General features: G+C 43.5%; 1 protein-coding gene across 5 annotated transcripts in view; it reads left to right on the plus strand.

Annotated features, from left to right (window-relative positions):
- Positions 1–23331, plus strand: part of LOC111864472 (kalirin) — a 768927-nt gene that overhangs the window by 365872 nt on the left and 379724 nt on the right. For all 5 annotated transcript variants that reach the window (XM_023851737.2, XM_023851735.2, XM_033751441.1 and 2 more), the window contains one exon: positions 19054–19245. In XM_023851737.2, coding sequence (XP_023707505.1) covers positions 19054–19245 — 192 coding nt within the window. The remainder of the gene's footprint in view (positions 1–19053; positions 19246–23331) is intronic.

Raw genomic sequence — 23331 nt, forward strand, 5'->3', positions numbered from 1 at the left:
TCGCTGCTCCTTATTTAGCCCCATTACGGACAACACAGAAAACAGTTACGTAATAGGCACCGCTGTTGTCTGACGCCGTGTTTGCCGACATCCTAGCAACGCTGTCGGGCTGAGTAGTAACGGCGGCATTCCGTGTTACGTCACCACTGTGGAGGGAGGGGGTGTCCTCCATAGCGTAACACGTCACAATATTTAATAAATACTGCAAATTCATACTTTTCATCCTTTATTAAAAGATATTTTAGACTACATGATGGAAATTATTTACGGTGGTTTGTAGTTTACACATTATTTAATTTATTTGACAATTTGACAGTGATTTTAATTCTTAAAATAAGATGCTTAATGAGGAGCTTCATAACCTGTACCCTTCTTGAAATATAATTTGAATGATCAAGTGAAGGAGGATGAGAAGGGCATGTAGGATGCATAGGGAGAAGAGGAATGCGTATAGGATTTTGATGGGAAAGTGAGACAGAAAGAGACCACTACAAAGATAAAGACTGAGTGGGAGGATAATACAGAAGTGTATTACAGAGAAACTGGATGGGGCAGTATGGACTGGATTGATCTGACTCAGGACTGGAACCCTTGGAGAGCTCTTGTGAACACGGTAATCAAGCTTCGGGTTCCATAAAGTTTTCGGAAATTCCTGAGTAGCTGGACAACTGTTGTCTTCTCAAGAAGGAGCCAGCTCCGTTGAGTCAGATAGTTAAACTAGAGTATATTTTGGGGTCCCCCTAGGCCAGGCACCTGCTGGCCCGCCTTCTGTATGAGCCTGATTTCATCTGTCATAAAACTGTTCTAGCGCACTGCGTGACCTAAACTTTATCAATGTAAATGTGATCTTCACGATAGAATATATTTTCGAGCAAGAACGGAATTAGGAACTCCTTGCTTAGTGGTTGTAGTGGAATGTTTAACGGCCATCTTGCTATTGTTGGTGGCTGCTAGGAGCGCCGGGAAGGCCATGGCGAATGAGTTCCACGCTGAGGCAAGTAGAAAGTCAGTGGGTCATGTCTTGACCTAGAATTAATAATAAGACAAAACAGCAAGCTTGGCCGTTGGGTTACCTGGTACTCAGTTTCGCAGCGTGAGAATCACGCCGTTGTGTGTAGCTACTGAGTGTTGTGCAGGCGCAGTATGTAGTGTTGGTGTTAGAAAGCGATTCCACTGTTAATAGTATGAGATACAGAATCCTCCTCAGAAGGTGTGTCTGCAGACATCTGCAACGTATTTAGACAGAAAGATTCAAAATTCTGCCGAAGCTAGGATTTTTGGGAATATGGAGGAAATGTAACTCTCAGCGGGTGTTTGGAATTGTGACAGAAGGAGTAATATCCGAAGATGGACAGTGCTGTTTTTATTTACGTACTGATATAAAATTCTGTGCTATTTTTATTACCGTTGAATGTATAACAACTTTTTATTTAATTACTTTCATTGTACGTAGAAAAGGCTTATTATTTGTAACAATAATAATTGGTTATCGGTACAATAATTGAATATATTATAGTAACATAAATTTCACAATCAGAAACTTCATAATTTGCAGTCTTCACGAGATATACAGGGTGATTCATATAGAACCGGCCCGACGAAATGAGGTATAATATAAAATATACCATACAGATATTAAAGTAATTTACACATATCTTATATTGGATTGTGTGCCGTGATCAGAGCAGGTGTTGAAAGTGTCCGCCGTTTTCAAGTAGGCACTAGAAACACTCGCTGTTCAACAGTGTACTCCATGACTGTCGCCTGCCCACTGCAGACACGTTTCGGGATTGTCCTTAACCTTGCAGCATAAGGGCTGCCACTTGCCGGATCATGCGCACACCATTCGACTCAGCACGGCCCACGGATTATTATGTCGTAATTGTGAGCGGTTATATGCATCACCTGCGGAATTATTAGCAAATTCATCGGGCCGGTTCTATACGATTCGCCCTGTATTATGAGATGATTAAATGAATCGCAATGAAATGGAAGAGATGGAAAGTCCACACAGAAGACCTGAAAGGAAGAGACCGGTTGGGAAAATTACACATGATAGAACTTTAAATATGAAAAGGGGTTCGTAGAGAAATGGAATGTGAGTTCATGACTGGATTCATCTGCCTTAGGATAATGTTCATTGTCGGACTTTGTAAAGACACTAATGAACCTACGAGTTCCGTAAAAAGGTGGACAATTTCTTGAATAGTTATGCCAGTGTTTATCAACATTCATAGTACATATTTATAATAATTGCAGAAGAAAGTGTGTTGTAGCATGTAGAGTAGTTACTATGCGACGACCACGAGATAGACGAATATACCAGAGACGTTTCAAGACAACGGCTCCGTAAACAGGTTCCCTCAGCAACGACTCGGCGCGCATGAGTGGAGGTACTGCTGGTTTCTACTTCTTCCGTTCCGAGGAATTATCTTTAAGGCAATTGGGGCGACCAAGCCAGTTCTGTACGGAAGTCTATGAAGAGAGGACTTAGGCGCGCGAACCTGAAGAATCTCCACTGTTAGAAGCCGTTATCAGGGAATGGCTGGTGAAGACACAACAGGCTGGCAAATGCTTAGCGGGTGCTGTAGTGATGTGTGAATTATGGAGCTCAGCGGCGGCGCTCCAGGTGCTCGTAGTTCAGTCAGTAAATCCATTCATTAATCCGAACCCCGTCTGTAGTAACTCATACACGTGACAGTATGAAAGAAAGCTGGATTAAAATTATTTTCTTCTTTCGTTTACAGAGGCGACACTTTACTTGATCTCAGAATTGATTTGGCAGAGGAAATAATTGAATTATTTTCGCGGAGTTACATAATTTAACCATGTTTTTATTATTTCGAAGAATCTGGATGAATTGAACAGGTGGAGGTCTGAGTGTACAGATGAGCCAATTGAATTTCCATTTGCTATATACATCATATTTATTAATAATATATAATGGAAAGATCTTATTCTGTTCAGTTTTTCCCTTTTTACTTCCTACCTCGGCAATTCGGCAAGAATATCTCTGATGACGGAGATGTCACGAAACACGCAGTATTATAAAATATCTCTGAATCTGTGACGGAAAAAAGAAAAGCGCACGTTAAACTTTCATTTTCTTGTAAACCTATCTTGCGTATTTCATAGAGCAGGACCATAAATTTACGAGTTGCGTAAAGGAAAAATGTGCGGTGATAGGCTACCACTTAACTTCTCGTTATGCCGATCCAGGAGCGTTTGAATCGCTGAAGCTCGTGTACAAAGAGGATTATCTGTCTGTCTCGACGTAGAGTATTCTGATGTCATAAGACGTAATGAGCCCTCTTGTTAGTTGTAAAGCCCTAGAGCTGTATTAGGGACGTACCTTGGTGAATATCCGTGAGGTTGTAACTTACCTCTCACTAAGGCTTCTTTGTTATTTTCTTCAGTCTCTCCCAGATCTGTTATTTTCTGCAAACAAACGAGGTCCATCTCCTCATAGAGCTATACTTGCTCTACTCCGGTTATGACCAGTTTCCATGTCATTCAACGCTGTGTATATCTGTAGTTGAAAATGGGACGTTAGACAGGAACATACGAAGAACCATTACGTTGTTTATTATTATTATTATTATAATGAGTCGGAATAGCATAGTTCGTATAGCGACCGGCTACGGTCCGGACTACCGAGGGGTCGGAGTTCGAGTCCCGGTAAGGTCAACAATTTTCTCCACGTCGTCCAGACCGTCTGTGGGGTCCACCAAACCTCCTATCCAGTGGATACCGGGCCTAAAGCTGCCGGGGCGTGAATCTAACTAGTCACGTCCAGTCAGTGAGAAATGTGGATCTTTACATCTACTCCCCCATACGCCTTCATGGCCTAGTACTTAATTAGTTAAGCACAGGGAAACCTTTAACGTTTACCTTATTATTATTGTTAGTATTATTATTATTAGTGGGGTGGGACTAAGTACCTTGTACTGCGGCAACTTCTGGCCTATTGTACCAGCCCCAGATGATAGATGATAGTGATTGTGAAGCAGTTGCTGGCATGAGGATTGGCAGGGGAAACCGAAGTACTCGGAGAAAACCTGCCCCAGCCCCACTTTGTCCACCACAGATCCCATATGAACAGACCCGGGCTCGATCCCGGGCCGCCGCGGTGGAGGCCAGCGACTAACCGCCTGAGCTAAAGCGGCCTCCGTAGTCTAGGGGTAACGTTCCCACCTCATGACTCAAGGTACGCGGGTTCCAACCCGGCGGAGGTCGTGGAATTTTTAAGGGCGGAAAAATTCAGGGAACAAGTCCTCCGGGAGGGACTTTAAGCCGTGGGTTCCGTGTCTTAGATTTACGGCACGTAAAAGATCTCATGTCTCTAGGAGACCTCTGAGCAAAATTAGGCAAAAGTTTCCCGCCCAAGTAGTTTCCAGTGCCTCCGGTAGATGGATAAGTTATCGGGTACCACTGCCAGAAGAGGGCCGACCTCGCTGGCAGAAAGGGGCAGATAGCGAGCAACAGTACCGGTAGGGTATGGCGACAGTAGGAATTAAAGGGGAACGTATAGTACAATAGACTACTAGTCGCGGTGCATGGGGAAACCCACCCCCTCTAATACTGAATAACTGAACTGAACCGCCTGAGCTATAGCGCGACCTGAGAACCAGAAATATGGGGTCATTGACGATTATTCTGAATTATTATCAAGGAATGTGCGACGAGTTGCAGAATCTTTTGAATGTTTATACATCCTTCTACACCGCAGCTCAAGCAAAAAGCCCTTGTTCCATTAAGCACACTTTGACCAACTGACCTACGCATTAGTGCGAGATCTGAATTCTCTTGATTCACCAGATGCGATTATTCGATTCCTAGAACATACGAACAAACGATGATCTCACCATTTTAATCTTATAATGATCATCAGATCATGCATCATCTGCCTCCAATATTTTGTGAGCGCAGATGTAACCATGATAATGGAACAGGGGCAGGGGATGTGTGCCGAGGCCTTAGGAATTTGTTATGTGGAACAACAGGTTGTATTCACTAGCATTTTTTCTTTTTCGTCTGATCTGATACTTTTAGATCATCCTTATAGTGTGTCTGACCTGAATAACTACAAAGTCAATGTGAAAGTATGTATCTTGAAAACAGTATAACTAGTTAGTTAGTTATTTAGAGAGGGTGGGTTTCCCCATGCACCGCGACCAGGTTGATCTATTGTGCTTCCCTCTATGATATTCTACCAGTCTCTATACCCTACCGCTAAATGGTGCGTACCATCAGTCCCGCCGAGCAAACGAGTTCGGCCACTTGCTTAGCGGTGTCTATAATGCTTCCCCCATCTATCAGAGGCCTTAGAGACTATTGTTGGGCGGGAAACGTCCTGAAATTTGGCTCAGTGATCCCCTTTTGGGGATTATGAGGTTCTTTTACGTGCCGTAAAGCTACCACACGGGACACACGGCTTAAAGTCCCTCCCGGAGGACTTGTTCCCTGAATTTTTCCGCCCTTAAAAATTCGACGACCTCCGCCGGGTATTTGAACCCGCGTACTACGAACAGTATAACTGCACACCTGATAAGAAACATAAAACGGAACAGCAGCGGAAAGTAAATAATGTAAGGTGAATGGAAACAATGGACCGCCTCTGTGGACTAGTGGTCAGAGTTCCTGGCTACAGATCCAGAGGGCCCGGGTTCGATTCCCGTCGCTACTACTTTTCCTGAGAAGTAGTGGGTCTGGAACGGGGTCCACTCAGCCTCGTGAGGATAATTAAGGAGCTATTTCAAGGAAACAGCTGCTCCGGTCTATAAAACCGAAATCAACGGCCGTGGGGATTCGTGGCGCTGACCACGCGACACCCTCTATCCACTGAAGTTGGCACTAACTTCGCCGACCAGCGGCGGTCCCTCGGTCGGTATAGTTCGCTGGCGGACTTAAAGCCACGGACTGTAGTTTTTTTAGAATGCTAACAATTCCTTGAAGCCATATCTGTCTGCTTGCAACTGAGAAAGAAGCAGTTCTTGCCAAGATAAATATATGGAACTTCACAGTGTCTTTCCTTATGGAGGAGCCGAGAGAAAGCTACAGAAAGTCGTAGGATCAGGATTGGATTTTACGATCTTCCGGATATGAATCAGGTACCTCACCATTAAAGTGGACCACTCTTTATGGAACTTGAGTGTACCTGTACAGAGACTTTTGAATTTTTTTTACGCGGCCTACCATATGGCCTGAACTAGGGGAAGGGCGGAGCTGTAAATACTACCTTGCATTTTATTAATGAAGCAGATGAGAGTTTTATAAACGGGGGCCAGGCGACCTCCCTGTTTGTTTTAATGTACAGCCGCGTTCCAGCGGTCTACATAAATATCCGTGCGGTTGGGGAAGGGAGCGTCCGTTTATTAGATTCAGTGTGGTATCGAAGTTAAGTGCAACAGAAACCGTAACAAGCAAGTTAGTCTCAGGGACATATGTCCCATGCAGTCTTTATATCATCCCTTTTTTTTTCCTTGGCACTACAGCCCCAGTGGGCCTAGGCCTACCTCCATGAACTTCTCCGTTCACTTCGGTTTTTCTTGATCTTACACATACGGTAGGACTCCTTGGGCGGGTGATCAGCTCGTCTCAGGGCCTCTACCTGTACACAAACGCAGAAAAACGCACACACACGAACTAAAGATCCCTGAGTGGGTTTCGAATCCACGATCCCGGTTTCCAAGCGAGCGAAGTCAGTACATGCCTTAAACCGCTCTACTACCGTGACCGGCATATCATCCCTTTAGTGAACTAAATTTCACATAAAGAGCGAAGGAGGGTTATATGGGACAGTGTATCTGAAAAATTTCTAGTTCTGTCTCTCAGTTTATAGTGTTAATATTAAAATGTAAGCTATAGCTATCCCTGTAACAGGCCGTGGAGGCTCCCACATTTTCTAGACAATCGGCTCACAGATGGCGGTGAGGATGTAAGCCAGACGCGCCGACCGCCCTTTACCCCCAGGAAGATTCCTGGTACTCATGTCAGTTAGGGGCTGAGTCCACCCCAGCGCCATAGTGCGGCTGCAAATATTAGGTAAAGGTAAAGTTGTCCCTGTGTTTAACTAATTAAGCACTACTCCGTGAAGGCGTATGGGGGCGTTAATGTATAGATACTCATTTTTTGACCTCGGCACTATCTGGAGGTGAGTGGTCAGCTTCACGCCTCGGCCGCTTTACCCACGGGGAGAAAGATTAGGTTAATTTAAAATGAAGTGACCTCATTGGCCATCGAACCCGCTACCTCCCGGCTTGTAGCATGGTGCCTCAACCAACTACGCTACCGCGTACCCCCAGAATTAAAATAAACATAAATATAATCTGGGTGTTGTGTTCGTCTGAAGATTGTGCTCTTACCCTGAAAGAAGAACAATGACCGAGAGTATATGAGAATTGGATGCTGATGAAAATATTTGTACCTAAGAGAAAGTAAGTAACCGTAGGACGGAAAAAAAAATCGTGCAGTGAAGAGGTCGATAGTTTGTACTGTTCGCTAAATATTATTATTACGCGAATTGTAGAAACCAGGCCGAAATGGTGAAGCCATACAGTACAGACGAGAGGGATGAGAAATCTGAGGGAAGGTGAGAAAGTATGTTTACATGGCGTATAATCACGTAACCAAAGAACCTCCTTTTTTTTATTGCTAGTGGGGTGGGACTAAGTCCCTTGTACTGCAGCCACTTCTGGCCTATTGTACCAGCCCCAGATGATAGGTGAGGGTGATTGTGGAGCAATTGGTGGAATGAAGATTGGCAGGGGAAACCTAAGTACTCGGAGAAAACCTGCCCCAGCGCCACTTTGTCCACCACAAATCCCACTTCAACAGACCCGGGATCGAACCCGAGCCGCCGCGGTGGGAAGCCAGCGACTAACCGCTTGAGCTATGGCACGGCCCCTAGAACCTCACTTAGTTTAGGTATGTAGGAGGGATTTGCTAATCTTTTCTGGTAATACTGCCCTCAGTTTGCCCCCCCTCCCCCAATTTGGCCAAGGGTTTCAAAGTCATGACGACGTGGAGACAGAAGTGAAACGATGCTTGAGAGAAACGGAGACAGACTGTACGGACAGGGAGCAGAACGATTCGTTCCACGATATTGATAAGTGTTTCAGTTTTTTTCAGACTGGATCGGAAGGTATTGGAATGATTTTGCATTTTTCCTATCAGGGATTGCACTAATAACAGTCCTCCGGCTGTATGCTTTGCAAACAGTCTGTAGCTAGCTAACTGTCTACACGAAATTTGGTCGGGAAACGTAAACACAACGTAACATTACTAATACTTTCACGGAAGAGAAGATTTGAGTGCCATAAAACGTAAATAATTTCGTGCCTGGCTGAGTGTTAGTGCAATTATATGACATTACAACGGCATTTATTTAAATGATGGAATGAATCGCACTGTCGCCGAGTTCTATATTGAATACCGGCGAAGGAACGTGGCACCCGTTTTTAATGCTGAGTCCACGGAAATAGTTTTCGATTTACGAGTTTTCGCATTAGGCGGTGGTTTCCAGGAAGCCGTAAACCTTGGCACAGCTATATCTGAATCGTAGTTTAATTTTTGTGCTTCTTTGGAATTTAGGCTTAGTCGGTAGTCATTTTAAGGGGCTGTTTCGAAAAAAAAAAAACTAAATGGTTTTGCGAAACGTGCTTTAAATGACAGTCACAGACATAGGAAACCCAGCGCAGCCACAGTTTCTCGTCTCAAACCTTGTGCTACAGCCGCCGTAACATATACCATATATATATACTATCCGCCATTGTGTTGGCATGGCGACTGGCTGCGGGCTGAACGATTTGGGGGGGTCGGAGTTCGAGTTCCGGTAGGGTCAAGAATTTTCTCTTCTTCATGTCCAGACCGGCTGTGGGGACCACCCAACTTCCTATACAATGGGTACAGGGAGATCTTTCTGCGGGAGTAAAGCGGCCGGGGCGTGAAGCTGACCACTCACATCCAGCTAGTGCCGCTGGCACATCCAGCTATACATCCGCTCCCCGGCACGCCTTCACGGCGAAGTGCTTACTTAAGAACAGGGACTTCTTTACCTTACTATCCGCCATCTCAAGTCTGTCTCTATGAAGATGAAAATTACTGGGTCTGCTGTAACTGCATAATCGTTTCCAAGCCCACATAGCCTGTAGGCAGATGTTGGGTATAGGGGACAAATTTTATTTGAATTCTCAATAGCATTAACGCTGACCTTTGCCCTTTTGTTTCTTGAACTGAGCCGAGTGAACAGAACTGTGGCACGCGTGCCCAGTTTTACAAGCAATGTACGTTTGCATGCAGCTCGAGATAACCTTGCAAGTCTCTTATTGAAGTAATTACTGACTGATACAGCGCGGTCTTCTGGGTTATGGTGCCATGTAAAATAGTAGGCGATTTCTAGTGCCACCGTCTTCGAGTTAGAACTTTAACCTGACAATCTAAGTCTTATTTGACTCGGGAACTTTATAACCTCCTACCAGAATACGCGTAGCCATACATCAGAAGAGCTCAGTATATAAATTTTCACCCTAGGAAAACCTCGTGGACTTAATTGGGCCTTATTAACTCAATGGGGTAATCTTTCTTGGAACGCTGTTAGTTTCTCAGCTAGTCTAGAAATTCCCAACCCTTCATGACATCTGAAGATTCATTACCATGTTCACATGACTAGTGTTCATCTTGTGTGATCTCTTACTTTGAAGTGTTTTTTTACGTAATATCTGAAGCATAGCCTCATACAAATTAAATATGGCTTTTATCAACAATCTATGCTTTTTTTTTTGTTTCATTTTGGTCCGTCACACTAACAGTTACAATTATAAAAGACAAGTCCGTCCGATATTTGATTGACAACTGTTGTGGTAGTGGTTTCTAAAAAGTGTTTGGTGCCTCTGAAGATGATCCAAATGGATCGAAACATGTAAGGCTAGTGAATCATAAAGTGAGAAAACTGAAATAGTCACACTTGTCTTTAATAATTGTAATCTATGCTTGCCTTTCTCCAAATGAAATGCTGCATTAATCATGTAAAGCACAGTGTTGTTAGATGCGCCACCGTTTCAACAATCAATAAAAATTTCTCTGGATTTTTCCCGCGGAGTGTATTTGTGCATTTCATATCATTTTTAGAATAGCCAAGGTTGTTTCAAGTACTTTAGCAACATAATAGCATGTCAAAGGGTTCAGTTACCCTGATTCCATGAACCTAGGGAGCATCAGGAATAGTTTTACTCCATTAACATAACACGACCCTTCCACTTGACCTCCAGCAGGCTCTTGTTGGTGCCCACTTGAACACCAGGTCCGTCCGTCTATTTCCGGCGCACCCCGCGCTCTCGCTTTATCACCGAAAGTTCCGGTTTCCCAACAGGCGATGATGTTGCTTGCCTGTAGCGGCGGATTGAACTGAAACCAGATTGGAATAGGGGTGGAAGGAAAGGGGTGGGTGTCATTGGTGGTATGAGAAGTAGTTAGCCAAGCTTACACAAGATCTTGGCATTTCAGTAGGAATGTCTCACAGCTGCTTCCGTCCGATTCATGAGAATTGTTTATACATCACAAGTTGGCATCACTGTTCGTCAGAGTTTCTTGGAAAGTGTATAGTATTGGAGATTGTCCATTATCTGAAGTATATTTAATATAAATGACGTCTGAAAAGTTTGCTTCACTCATTTCTTTGTGATTGTCGGCGATGTATGCGCGCCCGTATTTGTACAATACGAGTACGTAGCCAGATACAGGTACAACGATACTAATAAATCAGGGGCCTTCTAAATCCTAAGCCAATATGTCACAGAGTTTTGTGCAGTACTACAGGTGTAATCGTATACTCTGGAGTAAGTCCTCCAGAAGTTGATGGTCGCTCCGCTGATTAAGGAATCCGCCGACCCCAAGGTTCATTACTGTGTTCGCAAGAGCCCGCGCTGTTCACTGTCCCGAGTCAAATGAGTCCTGTTTCTTTAAGTACCATTGCAACATTAACCTCCCATCTGTATCTCTCAAATGGGCCCTTCCTTCCAGGCTTTCTGATCAAAATATTATGTGCATTTCTCGTGTCTCATCCCTGCTACTTGTCTAGCTTGTTTCATTTTTTGTATTTCATCACCCTAATATTCCTTCTGGAAGAGTGCAGATTGCGAAGTACCTCGTTACGCAAATTTCTCAAGCCACCCGTCATTTCCTGTTTCTTACTTTGAAATACCCTCGTCACAATGGCCTACTGCTTTCAGACGCTGTCAGTCTGTCTGTTCTTTGCATGATGTAAGGAGTAGTGTTTTACTGTCATGCTGTCTGTCTATGGCTGTACAGCCCTTGTGGACCTTGGCCGCTTTCTAGTTCCTTAATCCTATACACAGTCGGTAGGATTCCTTGGACGGGGGATCAGTCCGTCGCATGGTCGCACACAGGCATTCATGCCTCGAGCGGAATTCGAACCCACGATCTCAGTGTTCAAACGGACGATGACGGTTAAGGCCTTAGTCCGCGCGGTCGCTGTGTTGGCACTGTAATGCTAAACAGGTACAATTTTACTTCTGTATTCCAATTTACCTTTTTAGGTAGGAGACGGAAAAACAAGAGATTCTGAACTGAACTGTAGCAAGCTTTCCTCGAATTGGATCAGCTTGCATCCAGCACTTCATAGAATTTTGTACGCACTGGCCAAGAAAGGAAACTAGAATTCGTATGAGACTTGCACGAAATGCAGTCTGTAGTTAGAGTTTCACTCGGTTTTCGCGTCTCTCCTTTTACTGCAGTGTTTTTATTTAGCCTTGCTTCTGGCACAAAGCTGAAAAATGTAAAATTAATACAAAGGAGGAAGATTAAGGTGATCAAAGAGGCGAGTTGTTCATCGATGGAAGAAAACATCAAAGGAAAGTGAACCATAAAAGAATGTCTGTCTGAAAGAGCTAAAGGAATATTTCCGAATGAAGACACTGCAGGTAAGGAATGTATATTAATTGACTTAGAGCTATGTGAAACTGTTTATCTGGTCTGTTTATTATATTTCAAAAACCCAATTCATATTTGTGTAAGAGCCTCAGAAGGTTGCACGAAAGCTCAGTCGGTTCAACCCAAAGACTTTTCATGTGGGATGTGTGGTGTACATTGTTAGCTCTGTTTCATTCTGTTGTGTTTGTTATATAAATATTTAAAGTTGATACTCTGATATCCTCTTATGGAATTCCTATATTTTGAGTGGACATAAGCACATAATTCATAAGCTATTTACTACACGTTTGCTGTGATACTTGTATCACTTTACATGCGGCCATCTCCCGTCACTTCATGGATAGAAGAGGATACTGTACCCATGCAGGCTACGTCATAGGAAAACCCCTTCTTTAGTGAGCCTAGTGTTTCGTAAATGTGAATGAACTGCTTGAGTATTTGGAAAATTTAAATTCTTGACGCCGTGTTAGGTTCCAGAAGACTGGAAATTTTTTATATGTATAATTTGGGGTCTTCCTGTTCTGATAACAGCCTGTGCTTTCTTGTACCACTTAACATGCCTTTCCTTCCTTCCTTTCATACCTTCACATCCATCTGAATTCCTGCATTGCTTTACGAATGTCGGTTTACACACAGTCAGTTCCCTTTCCCCGCAAGAAAAAGAGACTTTCGATTCTCTTGATGGAATGCTAAGCAAGTGATAACATGGAAGTTGCGACCGGAATTTTTGCATTTCTTTCGGTACACGTATGAGGTCTGTTGTTGCATAAGTTTTGTGGTTGTTCATGATTCGTTTAACACAAGTGGAGGTGCTTTCTCCGTGAAGCTGACGTGTCTTCTGAAAGCACTCCATCCGATATTACATATGTTTCGACCAAATTGCTGACGTTCAGTTTAAAATATACGCGTTGTATATTTACTGAACTTGTTAATCGGATTTCATTTTCTAACAATCATTACTGATGTTTTACAGTAATTATGAGTGGAGTACAAATATCAGAAGTCAGGTTTCGATCCCGTTCGCGCCTTCTATTTCTGGGTTTTCCCATATATCTATTCATCTGTGTCCTGCTGCATTACTCCTACTGATTAAACATTCTTTTTGCATCAAAATTTAGAACTGTTTGAACCATGAATATCTCCACAGTACCCAGACCGGCTGTGGGCCCCACCCAACGCCTTACACAATGGGTACTGGGGGTAAAGCGGCCGGGGCGTTAAGTTGACCACTCATCCACATCGCATACCAAGGTTAAGAATAGTGTAGTTATATCTGCATTCCCCCATACGTCTTCATGGCGTCGTGCTTAATTAATTGAGCATAGGGTCAACCTTACCTTTGCTTTGATTTTACCTCATCTTCCCCATGTAATGGCCGCGCCATAGCTCAAGCGGTTAGTCGCTGGCTTCCCTCCGCGGCGGCCCGGGTTCGATCCCGGGTCTGGTCCAGTGGGATTTGTGATGAACAAAGTGGCGCTGGGGCAGGTTTTCTCCGAGTACTTCGGTTTCCCCTGCCGATCTTCATTCCACCAGTTGCTCCACAATCACCCTCACCTATCATCTGGGGCAGGTACAATAGGCCAGAAGTGGCCGCAGTACAAGGGACTTAGTCCCACCCCACTAGCAATAAAAAAATTAACCATGTAATGTGTATAGTTGGTAATGGACCGATGTGACCAAAATTAAATTTGCCGGTACCAAACTACTTAGCACTACTTAGTTCAAAGCTCCGTTCGACTTTTTTCAGTAATTTTGGAGATAATACAAAATGACGGAGAGACACGACCTCCCCATTATACGTTAATTTCGTGTAGCGCACAAGAAGTCAGGTCCATATGAAAGCATTCAAGTTGGCATTGTTGTCCTGGTGAATAACCATGAAGCCATGAAGACACGCGGGTAGCGGCAGTAATGCTGCACTCACCTCCGCCAGATTCACGTTCGGGCCGTTTTACCCCGATTGTTTAGCGCCTGATACCTGTAGGATAGGTGGCTCTTCTCGACAGACATAACTTAGTATTAGTTAGCTTTGCATATTTAATTAATTAAATACGTCCGAATTTCACAACGGGTGTAATGGGGATAGCGTGCCCTGTTTTGATGGCACCATTTGTTCTCTCATAATGACAGCTATATACTGATAGGGTATCAGAGCTTTATGGCTCAGAACAGTTTGTGAAAATGTTACGATTGTAAGCTGCAGCTATGAAATACACGATCTCTCTGCTGAGTGGAACATTCCAAGGAATCAATACTGGAAACAGCCAAGTTATGTTTAGCACAACGCTTCTCTTCTCTCAACATGGTCGATCGCAGAGTTTCGCCTGACCATTGTTACAATATCCAAAAGAGCAGTGATTTGGTAGTTCTGACGCAAAAACTCCTGCACTTCTTTCGGAGGATAGCAGTTTTTTTCCAGGGTGGATATTTAACGACATTGTAAGTATCGGAACTATTTAGCGTCGGATTTTAGGATGATCAATGATGTGGAGATGTTGGTGGAATGAGAATTGGCAGGGGAAACCGAAGTACTCTGGGAAAGTCTGCCCGGCTGCCATTTTATCCAGCAAAGATCCCACATGATCTGGGATCGAATCCGCGGTGAGAAGCCGACGACTAACCTCTTGAGCTATTGGGTGATGGTGTTGGTGGTGATGAATAATAATATAACTGCTTATTACACAAAAATGTAATCACAAGTTAAATTTGAAAACAGTTTTTCCACCGAACAATTTTATGTACCAGTGGACTTGTATTCAGAGGTGCCCGGTTCTAAATTTTTCTCAAAAAATTACAGCTGTCCTGACTGAGGTTTTTTTTGGGGGGGAGGGGGGGATTTGCACAATCTCGCCGGACAGTTGCGTTGATTCTACACTGAAATTAATGACGACTGTCTTTCTCGAAATGTTTATCTTCTAACCATTCATAAGCATCATCCTGTGTTATTTAACGCTATATGACAGGTGTGGGCAGTCGATTTTGGTCGGAGGCCGGATTTCGCTATTTCGAAATGACCGCTCATCGGGGAGCCTAAAATGAAACATTCAGTATTGCAACAAGGAGTTTTGAGCTCAAGGCCCAGTTTTCTGCTGCGCACGTTCATTGTCATACAGATTTTGTTGCTATTATACCTATTATTATTATTATTATTATTATTATTATTATTATTATATTTCATTTACGCGAAGAATTTATTACCTACGTGCAGAGTCTGTGTGCGTTAAATTTGTTGGATATATCACAGTTTTGCACCTGCGCCATATTTGTTATTACTGACTTCGAAACAACAGTTCGTGCATAATGAATATTTTCACGTGAATTAGTGACTATAGACGGGATTTGGATTGGTGAATAGATATATTGAACACTCACAGGTCGTAACTACAAATAACTGTTGTGACGTTACTCGAAGCATTAAGATGTGGAAGTAGAAAACCCCGTGTAACGCGGTAAGCAATAGAACTTCGGCTGTTTAATAGCGAAGGTCCCAATAAAAACGACAACAGAGGAACTATTGAAGACGTCTGCTAGGCAACGGATACAGAAACGGTCAGTTACATCGGAGGACCAAAAATAGAACCCTTCAAGGGTATGATCTCAATACCGTTCGGCCAAAACCTACCTCAGAGAGAGAACTGACCAAAAGAAGACAGAACACGACAGAAGAATACAGAAGGGTAAAGAAGGGAAGACTAGAGGCTGGTGCAAGATCCAGACAACAGTGAGAGATTCGTCGTTGCATAGCAACGCTGGCGGCACGGACCCCATATAAAGTCGGTCGCCAGTCCATTGGCGCGCTGACTATTGCCTAGCAACGAGCTGTAAGCATTCGTCCTATTGCTGAGTGCGGTTACTCAAGGCGTTTGTCGCGCCGTTGCCTAGCTATACACTTTACAATATGTTCATTACCTATATCCTTATCAATTTCACGTTCCTGGTTCCAGTGATTCACTAGTTACCGCCGTCCAACCGAAAACTAAACCGAATATATGCAGGGCCGCCATATTAATTTATTTTCCACAAAAGTATTACCTCCACAGATGTTGCATATTATTCGAAGGTATATTATTAATTATTATACACCAATCCAGGGCCCAAATAAAGTGTCGCTTGTGTCATTTCCACCTCACAAGTTCGCACTCTCGCCAAGTTATTGCTATTAATTATAGGAAACTGAAACCACGACGTTGGTGTGGCCTCCGATGGCATAAAGTTTCTAACACTCTCAGTGGAATTTTATCATGGATTCGGACGTTAAGAACCGCGTGTACACACAATGCTAACATGGCAATTATTAAGTCTAAGGCTGACAACCTTACCGCCATCTTTGAGCCGATTGTCTAGATAATGTGGGACCCTCAACGTCTCACAACCCTATGGGCCTTCACGGCCTAGTACAGGGATAGCTTTACTTTTTACATTTTTTTATGCAGTCTTTAAGAAAAGAAAGTAAGCCAAATTGTTTGTTTACTAGTTATCGGTTATTTGTACTAATTGGTCATAATCTATACATACAATATCTTAACATTAAGGAATTAATTTGGACCGATATCCCGTACTGATTGACTACATCACGTATTAAACGTAATCTGGAGTGGGTTCCAGTATCCAGTTGCAGATATAGTAATGTGATATATAATTCATTGCTAGGTAACGGCTTGTTTAAACACGTCGTAGGCAACGCCTTGAAGCATATAAGTAAAGATTGTTCACACAGCAATGAAAGACATGTTTCGGTGACAACCGCAAAAACAAAGAAGTGTACCGTTGCACGGAGTGTTTCACATCCGGTCGGCGTGAAGCAAGCCTAGATCGAGAGAACTGACCAGAATAGAGAAGAATACTGCAGCATACAGGAGTTTGCAGAAGTGACTAGATACTGGCCCAATAGAGAAGAGACTGGGTGCAGACCTGCTCACCGAATTCGTACGAGGAACATCTAAGAGTGGAACTGTTGTTCCAGTAACCTTTTGAAGTGTTGTCTTTGTTGATCCGCCTGGTGTTGTCAAATAAATCCAAATAAATCGATTCATCAATCCAGGGAAACCATTAATTACTTTTCGCGTTACCAAGATATGTGACAGTAAGTTACATTAATGTGTATGTGTGGATTACTGTCATCCAAAGACTGAATCTTTCTTAAAAAATTGTTTTTCTTGCTAGTACAGTGTATTATCTATTGGCCTATTTTATGTGATAAATTAAAAATTAATAAAATGCCTGTGATCAGTATCCAAACAGTATCGTATGTCAGTAATTTTTTTTTCAGTGGCAGCAGTTTTCCCGCTGTCTGTAGCTTGTTTCCCCTGATATATCCCCCCTGCAAACAGAAATATTATTTTGGGTGGTGAATTCGTAAGGATTTGACTTTTGTGTACTGTAATGGTGATCACATGGAAGGACTGAATGAAACTGAAAGAAAATGTCGGGATAGCCGGTAACCCGACCAAGGTTCAAACCCAAGTACATTTGTGTGCATCAACCTTCTCCGTTTGATGGAGATCTATGGAGGTTCACAGCGTTAACTCCACACATCTGTGCAGTGTGACAGACATGATATACTTACCACGTCATTTTGGCAGTAGGTTATAACGAAACGTGGGATTATGTTTTTGCATGTTCATTGTCCTTAAAACATAGTTTTAAAATGTAGATGTCTCACAGCTGACATGTGGGCCGTTTCTAGGTAACGGGTTGGCGGATTGCTTTGCCACGGAGAGATTGATTCTTGGAAACCAACTGGTTAAGGAGCACGTTTCCGTGGATACGAAAACTAAATGTTGTAAACGGGTGAAAGCCGGACCGTTGTTGCGAGATTGACACGCGTTTCGTAGCAACGGATGAACACAATTCTGTATTCAGGTCGACTCTAGGAATAAAACAGTTCATTCATAAGTAACCCTGAGAGTCGCAGGAGGCGACGGAAAGGGAATTCTCGAATCTGAGACAGTAAAATATGATGGCGAGTCCCACGGGACTCGGACACGAGAATGACTGCGCTGGCTAGGGCCAACAGCAATTGTAAGTGACAGACCAGTCCTCTCGTAAGAGAGAGAGCACCACATCAACAAACCCGTAACTGTCTGACAGTAATAAAAATCTGGTTGTAAGCCCCAGATGGGTGCTTTATTCCAAGTGAGACTTGCCGACTGGCCATCGGTCGTAACATAGGACTCAAGACTCATTCATTCGTAAGTGTTAACAAACTGAGATTCGTTATCAGGAAATGCCTAGTGAAAATTTTGCAGAGGAGTGGCTACTCTTGAGACCGGTTACCGAGCAACGACTAGGGAAACAGATATAGAAGATTTGAGGTTTTCACGGCGGTGACTATGAAGAAAGCCGTCTTGTGGGTTGTGGCGCCGTGTAGATATTGTGTTAACTGATGTTTTGGAGGAACGTATTACTTCAATGTTCAGGTTAAAAAGAAATCCGCGAGCGAGGAACCAGTGTTAGCAGGGCTGCACACTTTTTCTACGCTGAAGATGTGGGCGATACGTTCCTCCAAAACATCGGTTCACACAAGATCTGTACGGCGCCTCATCCAAGAAGACGGCATTATTCAGATATAGAAGACCTTATTTTGTGTGCTGCAATACAGTAATCGTTAGTGTGTGTAAACCAGTGAGACTTATAATTATTTGTAGTTATGACTTGTGAGTGTTCAGTAAATGTATTCACCAGTGCAAACCCCGTCTGTAGTCACTAATACACGTGAAAATATATTTACCACTTCATTTTGACAGTAGGTTATAATGAAACGTGGGATTATATTTGTGCATGTTCATTGTCCTTAAAACATAATTTTAAAATGTAGATGTCCACACAGCTGACGTACTTCCGCACTTTGGGAGTGAAAGTTCACCCGAAGTTCACTAAAGGATGTTCTAAAATATTTCCAAGGTTGTTATAAAGTATTGACCGGGTATTGACTTTCATAGCATACAAAGTTCCTGTAACAAATTTATTACAAGAATGTTGGTCACGCGAGTTTGTGCATAATAGGTTCAGCGTTGGTTCTGTAGGTGGATATGGAGCGTCTGCACGGAGGCGAGGTTTCTGCGCCTAATAAAGCATAGTTTGTAACAATGCGCCTTCTTACAGAACACGTACACGAACGCGGAGAAGCTGTTAACGGCGGCCGAGGAATTGGCGCAAACGGGGGAGTGCAACGCGGAAGAGATATATTCAGTGGCGCATGAATTGGAGACTCACGTGACGAGCTTCGCAGCCCGCGTCGAGCAGAGGCGACAGCGTCTCGACCTCGCCGTTCTCTTCTACACTCAGGATAAAGAGGTAAGTGTTCGACAGGAGCTTTACAGCTGCTACGAGATATCTGACGATGATGTATAACACACAGGGATACTGGGTTTTCGGACTTTGTCCATCGTCCGGATTCTAAATAACTAAGAAAAAACACAGCATTTCGGAAACTGCATTTGTTTCAGTCCTCAGGTGAGGGAAGACACCTACTCTGATGGGTCCCTTAGAAAGAGCTAGCCTCAATCACTGGACCCAGTTGTGTTTTTTCTTATTTATTTAGAATCCAGACGATGGCCAAAGTCCGAAAACCTAGTATCTCTGTTTACAGGTGCTGTTTTCCAATCGGTTTTGAACTCGAGGCACAGATTCTTGTATCATAACATTCACTTGACTGCGCAGGATGTGGGAGCAGTATTATTCTTAGTGGGGTGAGACTGAGTCCACTTGGTACTGCGGCCACTTCTGGCCTACTGTACCAGCCCCAGGTGATAGTTGAGGGCGATTGTGGAGCAACTGGTGGAATGAAGATAGGCAGGAGAACAGAAGCACTTGGAGGAATCCTGCCCCAGTGCCACTTTGTCCACCACAAATCCCACATGACCTGAGCAGGGCTTGAACTTGGGCTGCCGCGGTGGGAAGCCGGAATGAGCCATGAAACGGCCTTTATGTGATTATTATAATTGTATCGTGCAGTGAGATTTGTCCTGCGTGATGTTTACATTTCCTTTTCTTCACATCTTTGTTACCTCGTCCTTTGTTTTTTCGGTACTCTGTTCCCCCTAGAAATTCTGTTAGTATACTTAGTTTCAATATAACGACCATATCCGTAGCTGGGCCACGCGGTAGCACGGTTGGGGCACTGTGCAATAAGCCGGAAGGTCGCAGGTTCGATTCCCGATGAGGTCATTGGATTTTTCAATTGAATTGTCCTTCCAGCCGCAATATGGCCCTGGTGTCGACACAGACTCTTAACAGAAACGAGTACCAGGAATATTCTTGGCGATAAAGGGCAGCTGGCGCTTAAAGCTGACAACCTCATCACCATCTGTGAGCCGATTGTGTAGAAAAATGTGGGAACCTCGACGTCTCACAACCCTATGAGTCCCCACGGCCTGTTAACAGGGATAGCTTTAACTCTTTATATCAGTTTCTTAGATTTGTCATTGAAACTGTTCAGTATCTGTGTTCAGGCAAGGGGAACCTAGTCTAAAGAGTTTGCCTGTCACATTATCTGGCCCATTGCTGCGTTCTGGCGGACCTCTTGGTTCGTCTTTGTCTTAAGATGTAATTAGAACAAGTTTAGAAAAGCAACATCGCGTTTTAAGAATAAACATATGCAATGGATCAGGTCTTTTTTATTAAAATGAACTATTCACTCAGAACATTTAAAGATATGTTGAAGATTCATGTGCCTGTTACACTCACACAGTATATATGGACAAATACCGTCTTAAGTGCAACAATTTTATTGTAGTTTTTACTTCTTTTTGNATGAAATTTAAAAGTTTCTGAAAATTGAGCTACTACAACGAAGAGCGTATGTTAAGTGTGAACTACTGAATTCAGTGTTTTTGTTATTCGGGTCATATGCGGCACAGGGACCAAGCAAGGGTGTTAAGTCATTTAGTTTGTTTATCTACGCTCTGCCGGATCTTCCATCCTTGGGTTTGCTCAGTTCCGTTTGAGAAGAGTAAGTAATGAGTAGATCACGCTTCCAACCCAGCTAATACAGTAATTTGTTGTAGCAGTATCGTCTTTAACTTGTACGTGAATGTTGGTCGGCTAATCGGGCATTGTGACCAAGTTCGTGATTTTCCTTGCTCTCTTCTTGCAGGTGCTGTAAAAACACTTGAACTGGGACCCGATTGCTTCATTGTACGTCCCTATCCCATCAGTATTTATCATTTTCTCGGCCCCATAGGAAATTTGTATAACCTCTGTAGTTTGAACAGCGTCATATAGCAACTTTATAACCTGTCGGTAATTGCCAGTACATTCCCTTTGTTTCATAATCTTGCCGAAAAATACGAAACTAAATAAATTACATTGTCAGATGTCAGTGTAGGAAATGTTCCCAAGCATTTTAAAAGTATTGATTAGTGCCAACATCTGCCCTGAAAAGACTGGCTCCAGGCACGGCTATTTGGACATACCTGTGTTGTTGAAATGTCCAGTGGATTCGTCGTAATGTGTGTGACAGGCAGTGACGCCCTATGCTGAGTCGACCATATTGCACTGACATTTTTGACTGCAGATGGCTGAAAATTCGTTGATCGGAATCCAGAACAATTAGATGCAGTTCTCCAAAATGTTATGTCAATGACGTGGCTGTTAATGCGCTGTCGCGGTTTCCATGACTAAAGCGAGTCAATGCACATCACAGCAGCTGCTAGCCGTGTTACAACGGGCATAATTACTTTCCTACTGATGTAATGGATTTGTTTCTTTACGTTGGTGATGATTAACCATTTAATTTACTTTTATACATCAGGTTGTTAACTTACTTTCTTAAAGCAGGCTTATGCGATCACCATCCTGTCTTTGTGTCTGTGTATCTCCCCTCCAAATAACTTCTAATTGCTTGAACAGATCTGTTAAACTTGATANGATCACCATCCTGTCTTTGTGTCTGTCTCCAAATAACTTCTAATTGCTTGAACAGATCTGTTAAACTTGATAAAAATGTTCATGGCATCTGAGCCCATCTCAGCGGCGTACTTCATAAATCCCTCAAGTCAAAGTCACACTTACTTTACGGCTGGCAGTTTACAGCCAAACGATTCTTCTTGGCGTTAAACCCCTTGAGACCCACGTCCAGAGATTTTTTCAACTGACCTCTTGGCAGTAATAATCCTTACGTAACATCCTCTCTGACGGAATGATGTGTTTGTCTCTTATGAATATTTTTAATCCGCTTAGTGGGGGGTGGCGTTCAGCTGGGTCCACTCGGCACGGCAGCCACTGATTGGCCTATTGTACATGCCCCGGGTGTTTATAATGATGGTGAATTTGGTGGAATGAAGATTGACAGGGGAAACCGAAGTACTGTGAGAAAACTTGCCGCAGCGCCACTTTGTCCACCACAAATCCTACTTGACCAGACACGGGATTGAACTTGGGCCGCCCCGGTGGGAAGCCAGCGACTAACCGCTTGAGCTATGGCACGGCCTCTCTTATGAATATGCTTGGCCTTTCGTCAATTGTACGTGTCGTACATATAGCATGTTATTCAAAATTCTTCCTTTTGTATATTGTCACGTGTAAGGGGGTACGTGACAAATGATTACGGATATGCCGGAGCTGTTTTATTGGATAAGTATGCCAGGCGAAACTACAGATAATTATCTCACGCGATAATTATAGTAACTGCGAACAATGGACACACTCTAATGTTCCTTATAACTATGCAACACGAAGGCTTCTGTCGATTCTTCTCTTGCTGACCACTGATCTGATCTCCGCCCTGGTCTCTCGTATCGACGTCTTTCTGCCGAATTTCCTCGAACAAGTCAAAGTCAAAGTCATATTGCAACTGACGATCAGTCAGTCAGTCAGTCAGTCAGTCAGTCAGTCAGTAAGTCTTGGTATCGCGCACCCTCCTCGGGCTCATGACCAGATATTTATTACTCCTCCACAGTTACGGTCTTCTTTTTATGGGGCGCCCTCTCTGACGAGAGGATGGATCTGTCTTTTGTTTATGTTGCTGGTCCTTGTCAGCTCAGTCTTTCTCGGGTCCTAGTCCCTTGGGACTTGAGACCATATTTTACTGTCTCACATTTGAGACTTCCCCTTTCGTCGCCTCTTACGACTCGCAGGGTCACGGTGGAGGTATTCGACTCCGCCTCCACACGCGGGGGTCCTCAGCTATGACTGTTCCTCCAACAGCCTTCATTGCTTCGTATATAGGCTCGGCATGGATCACCCACACAAAACACATCGCTGCTTAGCAACGGATATCATGTATTGTTGTCAGGCGTGTGGACCCATGCATTGCCTGGGAACGGACCCCTATATTGTTGGATGCTCGTTGGTTGGAACATGTTTATGTAGTCGTGCCCTAGAAACTGCCCAATCTGTAAGAAAATAAGTCCTCTGTCAGTACAGGCTTTGTAAAACAGA

Source organism: Cryptotermes secundus, unplaced genomic scaffold (genome assembly GCF_002891405.2).
Source record: "Cryptotermes secundus unplaced genomic scaffold, Csec_1.0 scaffold737, whole genome shotgun sequence".
NCBI lineage: Eukaryota > Metazoa > Arthropoda > Insecta > Blattodea > Kalotermitidae > Cryptotermes > Cryptotermes secundus.